Source organism: Hylobates moloch, unplaced genomic scaffold (genome assembly GCF_009828535.3).
Source record: "Hylobates moloch isolate HMO894 unplaced genomic scaffold, HMol_V3 SCAFFOLD_6, whole genome shotgun sequence".
Lineage (NCBI taxonomy): Eukaryota > Metazoa > Chordata > Mammalia > Primates > Hylobatidae > Hylobates > Hylobates moloch.
Window position 1 is genome coordinate 101,942,655 of NW_026652281.1, and position 17,712 is coordinate 101,960,366.

Below are 17,712 nucleotides of genomic sequence, written 5' to 3' on the forward strand. Positions count from 1 at the left end.
TGCCTCAACATACCAGTGTTTCATCCGCTCATTCATTCACTATTCACGCATTCATTCATTCATTCATTCATTCAAAAAGTGGGCTCTTCATCCCTGCCCGATGGCCACCTTGAGCTCAGATCCAGGCACCCCAAAGTGAGCCTAGCCCAGTTCCTGCTCGGAGGAGTTCTCAGCTGGGCCTGCAGCTCTCATCACAAGCTTTCTGTTCCTTGTAGAATCACAGCTGAGGATAAGACCCATCCCTCCTCCTCCTTCCTGCTCTTCCTCCTTCTGAGCCCCTTCTGAGACTACCTCAGGTGAGCCCTATTTTATGCTCCCTGGAGGTGTGTCCGCCCCTCAGCACAGCACAGCCAGCTGGGCAAAAGCGTTTTTCCTTTGCCCGTAACTGAGCAGATGGGCTGATCAAGCCCTCCGCCATCAGACAATTACCTGCCTTGGAACACAAAACACTCGACTCTCCCCGCAGTCTCTCCGACCCAGGGAGCAGTGGGCTGACTGCCGGTTCTAACCAGTGCACAGTTTCAAGTTCACATTTGGGGAGCACTCACCTATTACCAGGTGCTGGGGATAAGCACCCAGATAGGACACAATCCCGGTGGGAAAGGAGAGGAAGGCTGTGAATGAGGTCTGTATAAAGTGCCCTGGGAGCTCAGAAGAGGGAGTGGAGCATAGAGACAATGAGATCTAGGTGGCTCTGCCGGGGCTCTGCGCGCAGGCGAGGAAGGAGAGAGAAGGAAACACACAAGGTGGAACAGCATGGGCAAAGTCCTGAGGCGTGAGGCTGCAGGGCTTCACCACGACCACCCCTGCCAAGCTGATGGCATCGTTTTCCTGCCCGATCCTTGGGTGTCTCGTGCCGTGGGGAGGAAGGAAAAGGAAGTCTCATTTGGGGAACCCCTGCTGTTCAACTACAGCAGGGCAGGAAAGTTCCCTGGGTAAGGAGCTGGGCTCTGGAAACAGAAGCGTGGCTCGGAATTCTGCCCCACCACTGACAAACTCTGATCTCAGAAAGGCTTCCACTCCCAGCCTCTGTTTTCCCATGTGTATAATGGGCCTAACAGTAGTACCACCCCCGCAGGGTTGTCCTGAGGTTTGAATGAGGAGTCCCAAGGAGAGCTTAGTGCATTAGCAGCACACACAAAGGCTGTGGTCCTCAAATGTAACAACACAAACGTGTTTCCTGGGGAGCTACAAACACATAAGTCCTGGGGAGCTACAAACACATAAGTCCTGGGATTCTATCACCAGCCATTCTGGCCCCATCAGCCCGGAGTGGGGCCCAATAAATTTGCATATTCACTCCCCTTCTCCCAGGATGGATGGCTTGAAGACCACACTTTGAGAAATAGCCACTCGATAAGGCTTGCTGGTCCTGTCATTTATTTTCATTGTCTCATTTCATCTTCCAAACGGCCTGCAAAGTCTGAACAGATAATTCATTTCACAGGTGAGGAAAGAAGCTCAGAGAGGCAAGTCGGCTGCCCAGGTCATGCAGGCAGCAAGGGGTCATGCTAGGATCCAAACCTGGGTCTGCAACCCCCACACCTGTACCTCCCCGAGCAGCACTCCCTGTCGGGTCAGGCTTCATCCTGGCAGAGGCCAGGTGGGTGTCCCCAGGTCTTGTCATCCCACCCGCCATCCCACCCCCACTGCCTCCACTGTTGCTTCCTCCTGTGCTGCTAATCTGGTCTCACAGGCCATCCCATTTCCTGCTAGCCCACCGGCCGCCTTCCTTGCTCCCAATGGCACTTCCTGGCCTTGTGCCCTTCTGTCACCTCCTTTGCCTCCAGAGAGGTTGGAGCAGAGGCTGGGCAGTGCCAGAAATCAGGCATGAAATCCTCAGGGGGACCAAGGAGGCACCAGCCTCCCTCCTACAGTCTCAGCTACCTCTGCTATGGTGACCCCCAGCCCCACCCCTGGGGCCCACAGCTCATGCCTGGCTCACCATTCCTTTGTTTATGGAGCACAGGAACAGTAGTTTTCAGGGCAGAGTCAACTTCCTCATGGACTGGGAGTACAAAGGGAATTGGCAGATGGTGCCAGGACAGGCCCTTTCCCCATCTGCCACCAGCCCCGAGTCTGAGACCCAGCAGGAAGCAATGCACAGGCCAGTGTGTCCCCATGTGCACGTAGACCACGAGGACAGGCGGTCAGCACAGGCGGGGGTGAGGGGGATGTGGACTGGAACACAGGGGACAGAGCACTGTCCTGGCTCCTCTGCAGCCAACCCACCCTCTGGGCAGGAGAAAGCAGAGTTAATCCCGTTGGAGAAGGAAGCACTGAGCTGTTGTTTGTTCATTCCACAACCGGCCATTGAATGTGTTGGATCCCACTCAGAATCCCGCCCCAAGGACTGTTCTCCTTCCAGCAGGTCGCTCCTCAGTCTCCAGCATCATCTGTCTTCCAGTCTGCTGGATGCTCCCTGGGGACATGAGCGTGCTGCCATAGTTTAAAAAAAAAAAAAAACCCTCCCACTTCTCTGCTCCCATTCACTGTAAGACGGGGAAGGAGCTACAGTCACATATGACTCCACGTCCCTGTCCCCCTTTCTGTAGCCCCTCCAATCTGTCTTGTCTACCTTTTCCTGTTTAACCTGTTCTGGTCACAGTCATTGACGACCTCATCTTCCAAATCCAAAGCCAAGTCTCAGCCCTCATGCTCCCCAGGCTGACCCACTGACCACTCCCCTGCCCTCCTCCTCTGCCCTCTCCTGGCATTCCTCCTTCATTGTGGGAACCTCTTCGAATGGATCCCCAAATGTCAGAGGGTCCGAGGCCTCCCTCCCTCCAAGCTCATCCATGCCCATGGCCTCAGATGCCAGCCATAAGCTCATGGGCTCCAAACCTCAACTCCAGGCTGGACTCACCCCTCTCTCCCCACCAGCCTGACACCTCCACCTGGGTATCTAATGAGCATCTCAAACTCAACCTGCCTGAGACAGAGGAATCACTATCCCCTCCTCCTCCAAAAATATCCTTCCATCTCACTCCCCATCTCGTGCTCTGATTCACTAAACGGCCCTGGGTCCTCTCTTTCTCAGGGTCTCTGCTTGCCCAGCTGTATAATAAAACAAGTGTGGGACTTCCCAGCCATTCACCCATGGAAAAACAGAAGCAACTCTTCAAAGGACAGATTCCCAGGGTCTGCCCTGGGAGATTCCAAATCAGTTGATCTGGGGTGAGCCCAGTCCTCTGTAGTTTTTAAAAGCTCCTCCTATGTCTCTCCTGGTCAGCAGAATCTTGGCCCCTCCCTTCCCCCAGCCTCTTGGTTCTGCTGGGCTCTGATCCAGCCTCAGCGTCACTGTCTTCCACGCCCCTCTTTGATTCTCGTTTATGTCAAACACCTTGTGAGGATGAGGCTGTGATTATCTCCATTTTACAGATGAGGAAACTGTGGCTCCAGGATGACGCAACTGGCCCGAGGTCACATCAGAAGCAGAGCTAAGTCACTTGACTCCACCCAGTATCCCTAAATGCAAATATCCCCTACAGACTGAGGCTGGCGCCTTAGAGCTGGAGTCCATGCCTGCTCTGACCGCGAGAAGCCAACTTGGTCCTCTAGAGCCAAGAGCTGCTGTCCCTTTCCCATCTCCTGAAGCCTCCCTATCACCTTTAAAGTCCATTCCCACAAAGACATCATGGGATCACCGTAGAAAATCAAGCTCTGGGGCTAGGCTGACCTCAGCTAGATTTTTGGCTCTGTTATACCCCAGCTGGTGGACAAGCACCTTAAACTCACTGAGTCTCAGCTTCCCGGGCTATAAAATGGGGGTGATGACACCTGCCTGTAGCATTCTAAGGAGGGTTAAATGTGATGCTGCAGCCAAGGGTCCCCACAGCCAGGCTCTTTGCAGGTGCTGGGTTCAGAGTCCCAGAGCTGAGGCCCGGAGTTGGAGTTCAAGTGGGGTGCCCCAGGTGGGGTCCAGGGCCAGCCCTCTGTGGAGACAGCCATCCCAGGCCGAGGCGGCCGCCCACGGCGGGGCCTGCCTATCTGCAGCCAGCCCAGCCCTCACAAAGGAACAATAACAGGAAACCATCCCGGGGGGAAGTGGGCCAGGGCCAGCTGGAAAACCTGAAGGGGAGGCAGCCAGGCCTCCCTCGCCAGCGGGGTGTGGCTCCCCTCCAGAGACGGTCGGCTGACAGGCTCCACAGAGCTCCACTCACGCTCAGCCCTGGACGGACAGGCAGTCCAACGGAACAGAAACATCCCTCAGCCCACAGGCACGGTGAGTGGGGGCTCCCACACTCCCCTCCACCCCAAACCCACCACCCTGTGCCCAAGATGGGAGGGTCCTCAGCTTCCCCGTCTGTAGAATGGGCATCGTCCCAATCCCAGGACAGACAGGCTCCTCGAGGGCATGCTGGGCCTCCTCGTGGCTCAGAGCGGGGTCGGGGAAAGTGCACCCAGAGGTGTGCCAAGGGCACAAATGGGCATCTCGGGGCTGAGGGGGACAGGGCAAGGGCTTGGCTCTCCCACAAGTGTACTCTCCAACTCAAAAAGGCCCACTGGCCTTCATCAGTGCCAGGCTCAGAGAAGGCAGGACTCTGCCCCAATTGCCCAACATGCCGGGGCAGAGGACTGGCACCCAGGCCTTGGCCTCCCCTCCGTGCCCTTACCCTTACTGGAGAGGATTTACCAAGGCCTGACACCAGCCTCCTCAGCCCCCTACCCATACACCATTAAAGCTCTATGCTGGGATCTGGGGAGGGGCCCTGAAAGGGGAGCTCCGAGCCTTGGCCTCTCTCCGTCAGCCAGTGCCCCCATTTCAAGATAGACAAGCTGAGGCTCGGCTCTGGGCCCTTGAGGTCCTGCCTTTCCCTCTGGGCCTTTCCCTGCCCGAACACCATCGGGGCCCACTATGTGTCAAGGGAGATGTAGTCTGGACAGTGGCCCACCATTCCTCCCCCCAGCACCCTTTCAAAGGCTAGGGCGCAAGAGCCCCCAAGGCCCTCACAGCCCAGGAAGTCTCCCGGAAGCAGGAGGTCTGGGCCAAGAGCCTGGCCTGGAGACAGCTGCCCTGGGTACAGATTCCAGCTCTCCCATTTGCTCTGGGGTGATCTTGGGAAAGTTACCCAGAGTTTCCAAACCACGGTGGGGAACAAGGGATGATGTGGGGCTCATTATTTTACCATTAACAACTCCACAAGGTAGATATATTCTTTCTTTATATCTCAGTGAAAGCAACTGAGCTTTGGAAACATATGGGCTGGTGTGGGGATTTGAACCAGGATCTCGTATTCCAAAGTCCCAGCTCTTTCCCCAGGTCTCAAGTGTCTTGTCTGTGAAATGGGGAAACAGTGTTTCCTCAGTCAATTGAGTGAGGTGAGCTACCTCCCTGGTGCTGGGAATGGCACATAACATGAGATCTTTAAGGAGTAGTGGCTGGATTTACCAGCTAGCCCAGAGCCGATCCTGGCTATGAATGTCATAAAGGTTTTGACCCTTGAGGTATGGTCAAACCCCATCATAGAGGGGTCCTCAGGTGCCCAGCAGGTACGAGGAAGGGGGTGCAAGTGAGAGGACATTGCGAGCACCTCTGGGCACCTGCTCCATGCCAGGCTCCCTCCCCAGCGTGGACGTTTCTCATGTGTGACGGGCAGATAGGATTCTGACAAGAGCGGAAGGGCGTTCCCAGGGAGGCAGCTTTGAGGAGTCGAGGGTGTACCGAGAAGGCTCTTTTGTCACAGGCCACTGGAGCCAGGACCAGAAGCCCTGGTCCATCCTCAGGTGGTGGGAAGCGTGGGACTCTCCTCTGCCTGCCCTAGAGAGCAGCAGGTATCCACCAAGCGGCCCAAGAGCTGCTGAGCCCCTGAGCAGCCCTAACAATTTCAGCTTATGGTGGTGAGGGGTAGGGGAGGTGCATACTGGCCTGGAAGGGGTTAAGCTGCCCGCCTGCAGCCTCAGCCTGAGCTATTGTGTTGCTAAACAAGGGCCGGAAGTGAGGGCAGGAAGCCAGAGGGGGCCACACATTTTCTGCAAAGTTGGATGCTTCACTGCTGACTCGGGGATACCCAGGGGACAGAGGGGACACCGTCCCAGGAAGAATCTTGGGCCCATTTGCCCACATGGATCCATGACTGTTCCGTGCATCCTCTCTCTGCACCCCCTCAGTCACACTGAAGCAACTATGAGAATTCCCATTTGACAGATGGGACCATCAAGGCTGAGGGAAGCTGTAGCCAGTCCAAGGTCACACAACAAACACAAGGTAGAAGCAGGGTGTGAGTGCGGTCCCTTCTGACCCACAGTCCATGCCACACTCCACAGTGAAGCTCAGAGAGGGGGAAAGCAGAGCAGTCCAGGCCACAGAGGTAGGCACAGGGACAAGCCAGGTGCCCAGTGATACCAGGGGAAGGAATGTTCTAGGAGGCAGGGCCTGCCTCAGGAGCTTCACCTCTGGCTGAGGAGGTACTAAAAAGTCTGTCCTGATCCAGGTTCAAGCTGGTGTTAAGTGGGTAAATCATGGAGGGCTTGCTGGAGGAGGAGTGGGAATCCCAGATGCTAGGAGGCCTTGGGCAGCCCCTCTGCAGCCTGCACCTCAGTCTTCCCATCTCTTGAGAGTAGAGGATCGTCCCTAAACTAACTCTGGGACTTCCAGGTTGTCTGCCTTGGACCATAGCAAAACAGTCAGATCCTGGCAGGTCCAGATACTGGAAGGAGTAGGAAGTGGGACCCAGGGGCAGGCCGGGCTGGTGGTGAATGAGATTTCCTTCTGCAGAGGAACAGAAAGAGTAGGAGGTGGGCCCAGAGTAGAGCCAGGAAATGAGGTCAAGTGTAAGTCGGCCAGTCAAAGCCACACCCACCAGGCTGGAGAGGGCGGGTAGATAGGAGTCAAGACACCCGCACCCTTACTGAGCACCTACTGTGTGCCAGGCTTTGCACCCATGATCTCATTTAATCCTCCTGCCCAGGGAGGCAGCTATTGTTGCCGCCATTACAGATAAGGAAGCTGAGGCTCAGCAAGCAAGAGATGAACCCAAGGTCACACAGTCCCGAGCAGCTGGGCAGGTTCAAACAGGCAGGTGCAAGGGCCTCATTCTGTTCCCCGCACCAAACTCACAGTCCCAGACAAAGTCAGGAAGCCCAAAGGAGGCTGGAAGCCTCCTTAGCATGGGTGTTCTCTCCTTGAAGTTTGGAGCTGTCCCTTTAGAAGGCAAGGGAATAGACTAGATGACCCGGAGCCCAGAGGTTCCAGCACAAATTTGTTTCACATCACAAAATAGGTCTGGCCAATTGGTACCCTCTACCTTCATTCAGTGGGAATGAACTTGAACTCAGCCCCTGAATCCCCAATACAGTCTGAGTGACTGATTCACGATGTCTGCCATAGGTGTGGAAAGGGGCATGTGGCAAGCTGAGTTCTGTTTTGCCAGCCCCGTCTTAAGAGGTGCCCTGCTCAGGGGTGTTTGCATATTCATTGGAGACTTTTTTGTTTTTTTTTTGAGACAGAGTTTTGCTCTTGTTGTCCAGGCTGGAGTGCAATGGCGCGATCTCAGCTCACTGCAACCTCCACCTCCCAGATTCAAGCGATTCTCCCGCCTCAATCTCCCAAGTAGCTAGGATTACAGGCATGTGCTACCATGCCTAGCTAATTTTGTATTTTTAGTACAGACGGGGTTTCACCATGTTGGCCAGGCTGGTTTCGAACTCCTGACCTCCGGTGATCCACTGGCCTCAGCCTCCCAAAGTGCTGGGATTTACAGGTGTGAACCACCACACCTGGCCAGGGACTCTTAAGAAGGATAATTTTGTTGTCCATAAAGGATCAAAATCCTATCAGTGGTCTTTTGGGCAGTCCCATGGCAGCCCATCCCGTGAGCCATCAGAGGAGCTATTTAGGAACAAGGAGGAGCTTCTTTAAGTTATAGCAACAATTTTACCTACTCTGACCACCCCACGTGTTGTCTGAAAACATACAGATTTGTTTCTAAATCCCGTAAGTGGGGAAGGAGTGGTTGGCAAGACCAGAACTGGAGCTGGCACCAGGCTGACAGGCAGCACGTCCAGGTCTAGGGCGTTGAGTTCATGCACCCAGGTATGGCATGAAGTGGACTTTTAGGCCCAGAACCTGCCTGGGCAGAGATAGGCCAGGAGGCAGAGGCTGTGCTGGTGGCAGGTGGCAATCAGAAGACCTCATGGAGTAGGCAGCCTGGGGCTTGAGAAGAAGTAAAGTGTGTTAACCCAGGAAACACAGCAAAGAAGGGCATTCCAGGCAGAAGGAACAGCCTGGGCAAAAAGCCTGCTGCTGAGAGGAAGGGCATTGTGCATTTCAGAAACTTCTAGCTCTCCTTGAGGCTGGAAGGGGCAGGGAAGAGGAGGAGAGGAGAGCTGGCAGGTGGGCAGGGGACAACCATGCTAGGCCTTAAGGGCTGGCTGAGGAGCTAGACTTCCTCCTGCAGGGAGTGGGGAGGCTGTTGGCAGAACCTGAAGGGAGAGGAACAGGTCTGGGACCCACAGGAGCCTATCCCAGGGCCAAACTGAGCCACAAACCAGGAGGAAGCAGAAGGGGCCAGGTCACAGCTGCCTGGCCAAACCCCATTCCCGAGCCTCCCAGGGCCTCACCCTTCATCCTCCCAAAGTCTGTGGCTGCCAAGACGCAGCTTTAAATGCCTGAGCTCCAGTAGACCATTTGAGAGTCCCCAGAGAGTTTGGGGGTCACTGGGTCCCAGCCCTGTCCTGGACTGAGATTTGAGCTGTGGAATGGGAAGGCGGTGGGGAGAGCTGCCCAGGGCCACACATGGAGCTGGGTCTTCAGTGCCTCCACTCCAGCAGGCACACCTCCTGCATGTTCTGGGCCGGCTCCTCCCAGCACCCTGCCCCTCGTGCCTGACCCCAGGCCTCTGGGCTGGAGTCCAGAGCCTGCAGGAGGCTGGGCTAGGATCCTAGCTGAAAGCGGGTGTGCTGGGGGTCAGGGAGGAGAGCAGCCAGGGCTGCAAAGAGGAGCCTTGCAGGAGTTGGCCTGGGCAGGTGCCTGTGGTCAGGGGTGTGCACTTGTGAAGGCATGTTTGAGGGTGTCACAGGTCCATGAGGCCTGCAGATGTCATGTGTGTGTCCTGGACCTGGAGCCTTCCTCTGCCCCACCCCTGAGGTCCTTCAGCCTATTGAAAACCCCCCACGCTGCAAAGCCCAGACTTGGCCCCTGGAATCTAAGGCTTGAGTGGGGCTCTGGTCAGGTCGAGGGGCAGGGGGTCTTCCTGGTGCTCAGGGGCAGGACCAGCCCAGGGGCTGAGGGGCTGGACCAGCCCACTGAGGGGCTCCCAGCTGGGTCCAGACTTCCTATGTCCTATTTAGCTACAAAGCCAGCGGTCCCAGGGAGTCCCAAGAAGAGCAGCTCTAGCCCCGCCCCTCCCCTCCCTTCCCTTCCTCTTCTCTTGTATCCCTAGCCTCTCTTTTTGACACTGTAACTCAGCACAGAGCTGAGCCGATCTCACAGCCCCCTGGAGGCAGAACCCCAGACAGATGGACGCCCACAAAGGGAAAGGGACCAAAGGGAGCTTTGTGTGATGTCCCACAGTGGGTCAGTGAGAGGCAGGACTCACTCCTGGGACTGTGGTCCGCAGACCCATCAGGGCCCTCCCCGTCTGTATGCTCCCACAGCCTCCTCGATTTGTCCATCAAAGCGCATGTCACAATTTCAAACTGCATTTTTCACCACATGACCGGCATCCCTCTTTCCCATGGAAGTGGAGCCTGTGTTTATTCCTGCATGGAATTAAGTGCCTGGCACATAGTAGATGCTCAATAAATGCTTGCTGCATGACTGTATAACCCCAGGACTCTAGCTTCAGAGAAGTGGTGACATGTGTCCTAAATCCAGGCAGAGGAGAGAGGACAGCAAGTGCACGGGCAGGAAGGATGCGACCAAGCCTGGTGGGGTGGGGAGCTTCCCAGAGAGTTAACATACTGTGGTCCGGAGCTCTGCCTGGAGGCTCACCAGGCACCTGCAGACCCAGACAGGCAGCTGGAGAGGAGCAGAAAGAGCCGCAGGAGCCCCATCCTTTTCTCAGGCTGCCCAGGTGACTCAGCCTTCAGAGGACCCCTCGGTCACCAGGCTTGGCCTAGGTGTCTGGGTTCTGATCCCAGTGGCCCCACCCACGGTAGATACAGACCTGGACCCCAAAGGCCTCTGCAGTCCCAACCTCCCATGGGAGCATGGTGGAGGCCAGTCGTCCCCCCTATTTTCCAAGGCTCCCCTGCTGTTTATCCTGGGCTCCATGCCTACTCACCAGGGGATTCAGGCCACTGACTCTGTCCTCTCATTTTGGGTCCTCCAGACCTCCCCAGACTGAGGGAGGGTACAGAGGGCCCATCCTCCTCCATTTAGAACTGCCTCCAAACCCTCTCACATGGCTCTGGGGACAGCAGCATCGACAAGCATCCTGGATGCCTGGGACATGGCAGGTACCCGACCTTGGCGTGCTCAGAACCTACACCTGAGTTGCCAAGCGTAGCCCCTCCCTGCTCACCACTGTGATCAGGCACTTGCTGGGCTGCTCAGCTGGGAATGTCTGAACATGGAAATCACTTCCAAATTCCTCAGACCCTCTGAATGTCTGGGGTGCCCCAAATCTACCTGGCAACAGCTTGAGTCTCTCTGGAAACTGCTGAGAACAACCGAGAGACGTGACTCTTACCTGCCGAAAGGAAACAGGCTAAAATGAAAAAAGGGCTATGACCACATCTCCAGAGGCTGCAGCCAAGAGAAATTCAGTTTTCAGCTGTGGCTGCAGCAGATCTGACCGGCCCGGTTTCCTCTGCATCATGATGGGCAGGAACAACTGTCCAGCAAGACCCTTCCCTGCAGCCCCCATTTTGGTTAGCCAAATTTTTTTTTTTTTTTTTTTTTTTTTTTTTTTTGAGATGAAGTCTTGCTCTGTCACCTGTTGCCCAGGCTGGAGTGCAGTGGCAGTATCTCAACTCACTGCAACCCCCGCCTCCCAGGTTCAAGCAATTCTCGTGCCTCAGCCTCCCGAGTAGCTGGGACTATAGGCATATGCCACCATGCCAGGCTAATTTTTGTATTTTTTAATAGAGACAGGGTTTCACCATGTTGCCCAGGCTGGTCTCGAACTCCTGACCTCAAGTGATCCACCCGCCACAGCTTCCCAAAGTTAGTTGGCCAAATTTCTAACCCAAAGGGCAAAAGACACAAATGAATGTGGCTTTTCAGATGGGAAGGTCACACAGGTGTCTCTGAGATTGAGTACAGAAGGAGCCTAGGATTTAGAAAAAGATCGATCTGGTGAGGGTTCCAGATCTACCACTCATGAGTTGTCTCTGAGCCTCAGTTTCCTCATCTGTGAGATGGGAATGATAAGTCTTACATCCTGGGGATAGTGTGAAAATTAAATGCGCTGGCATGGATGAAGACCAAGCACTGAGAATAGTTCATTATTATTACATGTGAATGTCACCACAGAGATAGAGAGAGGGTGGCATGATGCAAAAAGCACTATTTTGGGGGAAAGACAGCCTAAGTTCGAATCCTGGCTCCACTTCCTCTGGCTATGTGACCTGAGATGACTTACTCTACCTCTCTGAGCCCCCATTTCTTTACCTGCAAAATGGGAACACAGACAACTACCTAAAGGGTTGTTGCAAGGTTTAAATAAAATAACATATGCCTCGGGGGAGTGCTCAGGGATGTCAGCCCTCCTCCACCGTCCCAGGCGAGAAAGAGCTGTCTTGGGAGGGTGCTCAAGGCTCTGGCATGGGGGCGCAAATGGGATTATGTGATCCCCAGCTCCCAAATGCCCCCAACCCAAGGTCCTGCCCCTCACCAACAGCTGACTGATGAGAGCTGAGCACCCAGGCCTCCCTCTGCCCTGGCAAATGACACACAGGTTCTGTGGGGCGACTCTGCGAGAGCCAGTCCCAGCCCTGTTGGAGGACGGGAGCTTGAGGGTGGCCCATGTGCTCCAAGGGACTTCTCTCCAGAGCTAGCAGCAGGGCCCCTGCTGGACACAGAACAGAATCCAAGGGGCTTTTCTGTACCGTCAGAGAACACTTTGTTATGTGGGGCCAGGCAAAGCCCACTGAGGAGTTAATGTCCCCCCATGAGCCACGTGGTCCAAGCCTGTGATTGGTGGACTCTGCTTTGCTGAAGTCTGGCGTAGGTATAGCCGTGCATCTTTTTTTTTTTTTTTTCAAATCAAGGAATAAACCTCATTTTATTCTGAATGTGTTAGTCTTGACCCTCTTCACCCTGAAATTTTCTCTTTTTTTAATTTTATTTATTTACTTTTTATTATTATGCTTTAAGTTCTAGGGTACATGTGCACAACGTGCAAGTTTGTTACATATGTACACATGTGCCATGTTGGTGTGCTGCACCCGTGAACTCGTCATTTACATTAGGTATATCTCCTAATGCTATCCCTCCCCCCTCCCCCCACCCCATGACAGGCCCCAGTGTGTGATGTGCATCTTAATGACTGGCATACATTCTGAAAAACGAGTTCAGGTGATTTCGCTGTTGTGCAAGCATCAGAGAGTGTGCTTACACAAACAAATCTGGATCGTATAGCCTGCTGCACACCTAGGCTGTATGGTACAGTCTATTGCTCTTAGGCTCCATACCTGTGCAGCATGGTACTGTACTAAATGCTGTAGCCAATTTTAACACGACAGCAAGTATTCATGTATCTAAACATATCTAAATACAGACAAGGTACAGTAAAATTCCCATGTAAAAGATAAAAAGGAGCCTGTAATCCCAGCACTTTGGGAGGCCAACGCAGAAGGATCACTTGAGGCAGGAGTCCAAGACCAGCTTGGGTGACATAGTCAAACCCCTCCACCCCAACCATCTCTACAAAAAAATTTAAAAATTAGCCAGATGTGCTGGCACATACCTCCTCATGGGGCTGAGGTGGGAGGATTGCTTGAGCCCACGAGTTTGAGGATGCAGTGAGCCACATTCACACCACACTCCAGCCTGGGCGACAGAGGGAGACTCAATCTCAAAAAAATAAATAAATAAAAAATAAAAATAAAAATAAAAAAATAATAAATGGTACACCTCTCCATGGTACTTACCATGAGTGGAGCTTCCAGGACTAGAAATTCGTCTGGGTGAGTCAGGGAGTGAGTGGTGAGTGGCCTAGGACGTCACTATACCCTACTGTAGACTTAATAAACACTGTACACTTAGCTTCACTAAATTTACTTAAAAATATTTTTCTTTCATCAATAAGAAATTAGTTTACTATTAGGGTAGTGCAAAAGTAATTGCTGTTTTTGCCATTAAAAAAAAAAAAAAAGCCACCGGCTACGGTGGCTCACGCATGTAATCCCAGCACTTTGGGAGGCTGACGCAGGCGGATAGCCTGAGGTCAGGAGTTTGAGACCAACCTGGCCAACATGGTGAAACCCCATCTCTACTAAAAATACAAAAAAAAAATTGGCCGGGCGTGGTGTCACGCACCTGTAATCGCAGCTACTTGGGAGGCTGAGCCAGGAGAATGACTTGAACCTGGGAGGCAGAGGTTGCAGTGAGCTGAGATCACACCACTGCACTCCAGAACGAAACTCTATCTCAAAAGAAAAAATAATAAGTAAATAAATAAATAAATAAATAAATAAAGCACACAATTACTTTTGCACCAACCTAATATAACATTTTTTATAAAGTTGGTCTACACTAGCATCACCCCAAACACACGAGTAATGACTTGTGCTATGACGTCACAATGGCTGCAGTGTCACTAGGGCAGAGGAATTTTTAGCTCCATTAAAACCTTAGGGGACCACAGTCGTATGTGCAGTCCATTGTTGACCAAAAAGCCATTTTGCAGCACATGACTGTATTTATCCACTTGACCGCTGGCTGCAGTCAGCCTTAGGGATCACTAACCCATCCCAATAGGCCCCAGGAAAGAGAAAACCACATTCCCGTTCACTGTATTAGAGATAGGGTTCCCAGCAGGAAACAGAGCGAACCCTGGGAGGCCAATTGAAGAGATTTTATGAAGGGACTGCTACAGAGAGGTGGGCTTCCTTAAGGAAACCAACCACTGCCTGCACAGAGGTGGGCTCGGATGTTGAGGTACCCAGAGACCAGCAATGGCACTTCTGCCTGGAATTCCCTTCCCTCTCCTGGCAGTCCTGTGGCTGGCACTCAGATGTGGGCTGAAACGTCAGCTCTCCCAGAGGCCTTCCTGGCCTCACAGACTCAGCCAGCTGCCCCCTCACTCTCTGTGACACCTCCCATTGTAATTCCCTGAACATCTCTGATCGCCAGCTGATACGTTTCCTCATTGATTGATTTATTTTCCCGTTGTTCCCATTACTGCACACTCCCCAAGGGCAGGCTCCATCTGTCTTACTTACTGCGGCACCCTCATTGCCTAGCATGGAGCTCATCATGCAGTAGGCACCCAGCTCCTATCAGCTCAGAGCCTGGGCGCTCACCCTGTCCTGCCCAGAGCCCTGAGAACTCTCCCTCTCCCTGTTTCTCGTTTTCACTTCTGTCCGTTTTACTTTGTCATCTTTGAGTCACTTCTCACTTGAGGGAGGAAGAAAGAATCAAGACTTGCACTTCCTTTCTGGACAAAGAAGGAAATGAGCCACAGGGTCTGGGCCCAGTGAGGCTGGGTCAGGGGTCGTGCCTGCCACCTCCCCTGAGTCAGGGACCAGCTTCCTGGCCAGGACTCCCAACCTGCCCCCTTTCTTCTCCAAGCCTTTGCTCACCACCTTCCTCCTGCCTAGAGCATCCTTTAAGGGCCTCAAGTCTCTTCCAGGTTGACCCCCTCATTTATGGCTGAGGAAACTGAGGCCCAGAGGGGTCAGGGCCTCCCCCAGGCATATGGCACTTGCATTCTGGGGCCTATCCCCACCCTGGGAGTCCACTTCCTCCAGGGCCAGAGGCAGGAACCAGAAGGCAGGGGCCGTTGATACTAAAATCAGTGGGCCCAGAGGTCAGCTGGCCCAGCACAGACACCCTCAGCCCTCACTGAGGTCAGCCTGGCGCCAGCAAATCAGGGGAAATGTTACTAGAGTTTACAAACCTCTTGTGATGTACAGAGTCCAGCCTCTCTATCTGGCCAGGCAGGGGACAGTCAAGGGAGGAGGCCATCCCATCCAGCACCTTGTAGATCCTTGTCTGTCTCCATATGTGAGCCCTGGTTCCCTCTCCCACCCACCTGTTCTTCCTCTACATCATCCCAGGAGTTGCAGGTCAGTAACACAGGGGCCCCAGAGGGTGGAGAGATAGAGTCAGGGCTGAGAGAACATGCTAATGGCCAAGGTCACAGCCTGCACTCCTCGTGCGGCTGTAGAGAAAACCCCTGTTCCTGGAATTCAGAATGAAGCCAGGCCTTGATCTCTGGGTGATCCACATCCCTACCCCACAGACCTGCCTTCGAGAGTATGCGACCTGTGCAACTGTACAGGGCTTGCACTTCAAAGGGCCTCATGCTTGGTTTAATGTTCTGTCGCCTTCTTAAAATTCTTTTGCACTGGGCTGCACAAATTATGAAGCCATTCCTATGAACCCAGACCCTCAACTCACCACCCCACCCACCCCTGCTCTTCTGACAGCAAAGCTGACCACTCACTGTAAGATCTGGAGTGAAGGGCTGGCCCTCAGGGTTAAGACAGTCGGATTTTCCTAAGAGCCTTCTGAAGACGAATCAATGCAAAGTTGTCAAAGGGGCTTTCAGGCAGGAGGATGTTTGCCGAGAGAAGGCTTTAAATCCTACCCCATAGCAGCTGCTGGGACAAGGGAAGGCAGGAGGAAACGATTTGAACTTTCAGGCCACACAACCTTGGTTCAAATCCTGGCTGTCCTCCTTATAGTTTAGGTGATTTCAGGAGTGTTCTGAAACCTCTCTTCCTCTTCTGCAAAATGAGGGTTGTAATTACACCAACCTGGAGGATGATGGGAAGATTAAATAGATAAGATATATAAAGTGCTTGAAACAGTGCCAGGCAAAAAATAAGTGCTTGATAAAGATTAGCTATCAGACACCTGGATTCCCGTCTGAGTCCTACCACTTACTCCAATGTGAACTTAACATCTGTGTGCTCAGTTTCCTCATTTGAACAATGAGGATAACCTGAGCACCCAATGCCTGGGGACTTGGGAGCTGCCATTGGCAGCAGCCTCACACCCTCTTTCTGGAGACCTTCCCCACAGGCCCTCCTCTGGGCTCCCATATCCCCTGCACTTGCTTCTGTCCTAGCACATGTGAATCGCAAGTAGAATGGTTTCCACATCTGTTTTCACCCTCCCCGATTCGGAGTTCATCAAGGCATGAAGGGGGTCTGGTTCTGCTGGTGTCAGCAGACAGTGAAGGATGAAGGAGTGAACAGATAAAGGGAGTTTGGTTCCCTATGGAAGCTGCTCACACCCTTAGGCAGTGGCCACCATATATGGAAGATCAGTCAGAGTGGTGGAAGAAATTTTAGGGAAAGGACGCAAACCTTCTTGAAAGGTCAGAAGGTTTTGCATAGCTTCGGGGAAGAATAAGCAGAAGGCAGCTGTTCCACCCTGAGGCAGAGGGTGAGGAGTAGGTACAAGGAAGTGTAGGGAAATTTTTCTTAAATGGGCTTGTTTACTCATGTTGTCCTAAAACCGACCTTTCATCTGGGGGAACAGTAATGTTAATTAGATGCAGATTGTGTTTGCCCCAGGCTTTTGGCATTATATCTAGCTGCTCTTATGCAAAATACCTGTGTCTAAGTACTCCTTTCATCGTCACTGGCCAGAGTCTGAAGGTGTCTCCTCTTTCCCCAGATCTGTTCCTGCTGGGAAGATGCAGAGGCTCATGATGCTCCTCACCACATCAGGTGCCTGCCTGGGCCTGCTGGCAGTGGCAACAGTGGCAGTAGCAGGTGCTAACCCTGCCCAACGGGACACCCACAGCCTGCTGCCCACACACCGGCGCCAAAAGAGAGACTGGATTTGGAACCAGATGCACATTGATGAAGAGAAAAACACCTCACTGCCCCATCATGTAGGCAAGGTAAGGCTCAAGCCCCAGGACAGGAGAAGCCATCAGCCGCTGGCCCATAGTGACAGTGGTGGTGGTGATGGCGATGGTGGCAAAGGTGGTAATAGATATTGTGGTGGTTGTAGGAGTGGAGATGATAAGGGTGAAGGTGGTAGCAATAGTGGTAGAAGTCGTGGTAGTGGAAGTAGTGGTGGTAATGATAGCAATGGTGGTGGTAGTGATAGTGATGGTGGTGAGGATGGGAAAGGGCAAGGTGGTGGTGGGAGTGGTGGGAACGGTGGTGGTGGCGATGATAAAGGGGTAGGTGGTGGTTGTGATAATTGTGATGGTAGTGATGATAAAGGGGTAGGTGGTGGTCTGATGATAAAGGGGTAGGTGGTGGTGGTGATCATGGTGGTGGTGGTGATGATAAAGGGGTAGGTGGTGGCTGTGATGGTGGTGATCATGGTGATGGTGGTGACAATAAAGGGATGGGTAGTGGTTGTGATGGTGGTGATGAAAAATAAATGCTGATGGTGGTGATGATGGAAGTGATGATGATAGTGATGGTGATGGTGGTGAGGATGGGGAAGGACAAAGTGGTCGTAGTGGTGGTGGTAGTTATGGTAAAGGGGAAGGTAGTGGTTGTGATGGTGGTGATGGTGGTGGTGGTAGTGATGGTAAAGGGGTAGGTGGTGGTCTGATGATGCTGATGATGGTGGTGCTGATAAAGGGTAGGTGGTGGTTGTGATGATGGTGATGATGGTGGTGCTGATAA

At 53.2% G+C, this 17,712-nt stretch overlaps 1 protein-coding gene across 4 annotated transcripts in view; it reads left to right on the top strand.

The window, feature by feature from the left end:
* Positions 1–4,120: 4,120 nt before the first annotated feature.
* Positions 4,121–17,712, top strand: part of CDH5 (cadherin 5) — a 39,250-nt gene continuing 25,658 nt past the window's right edge. The window contains exons 1-2 of one of the 4 annotated variants that reach the window (XM_032157539.2): positions 4,121–4,225; positions 16,739–16,967. In XM_032157539.2, coding sequence (XP_032013430.1) covers positions 16,758–16,967 — 210 coding nt within the window. In that variant the 5' untranslated portion in view covers positions 4,121–4,225; positions 16,739–16,757. Of the gene's footprint in view, positions 4,226–13,971; positions 14,030–15,137; positions 15,178–16,738; positions 16,968–17,712 lie in introns of those variants that run through there. The other 3 variants (XM_058441063.1, XM_058441062.1, XM_058441061.1) reach the window with 3 other exon arrangements.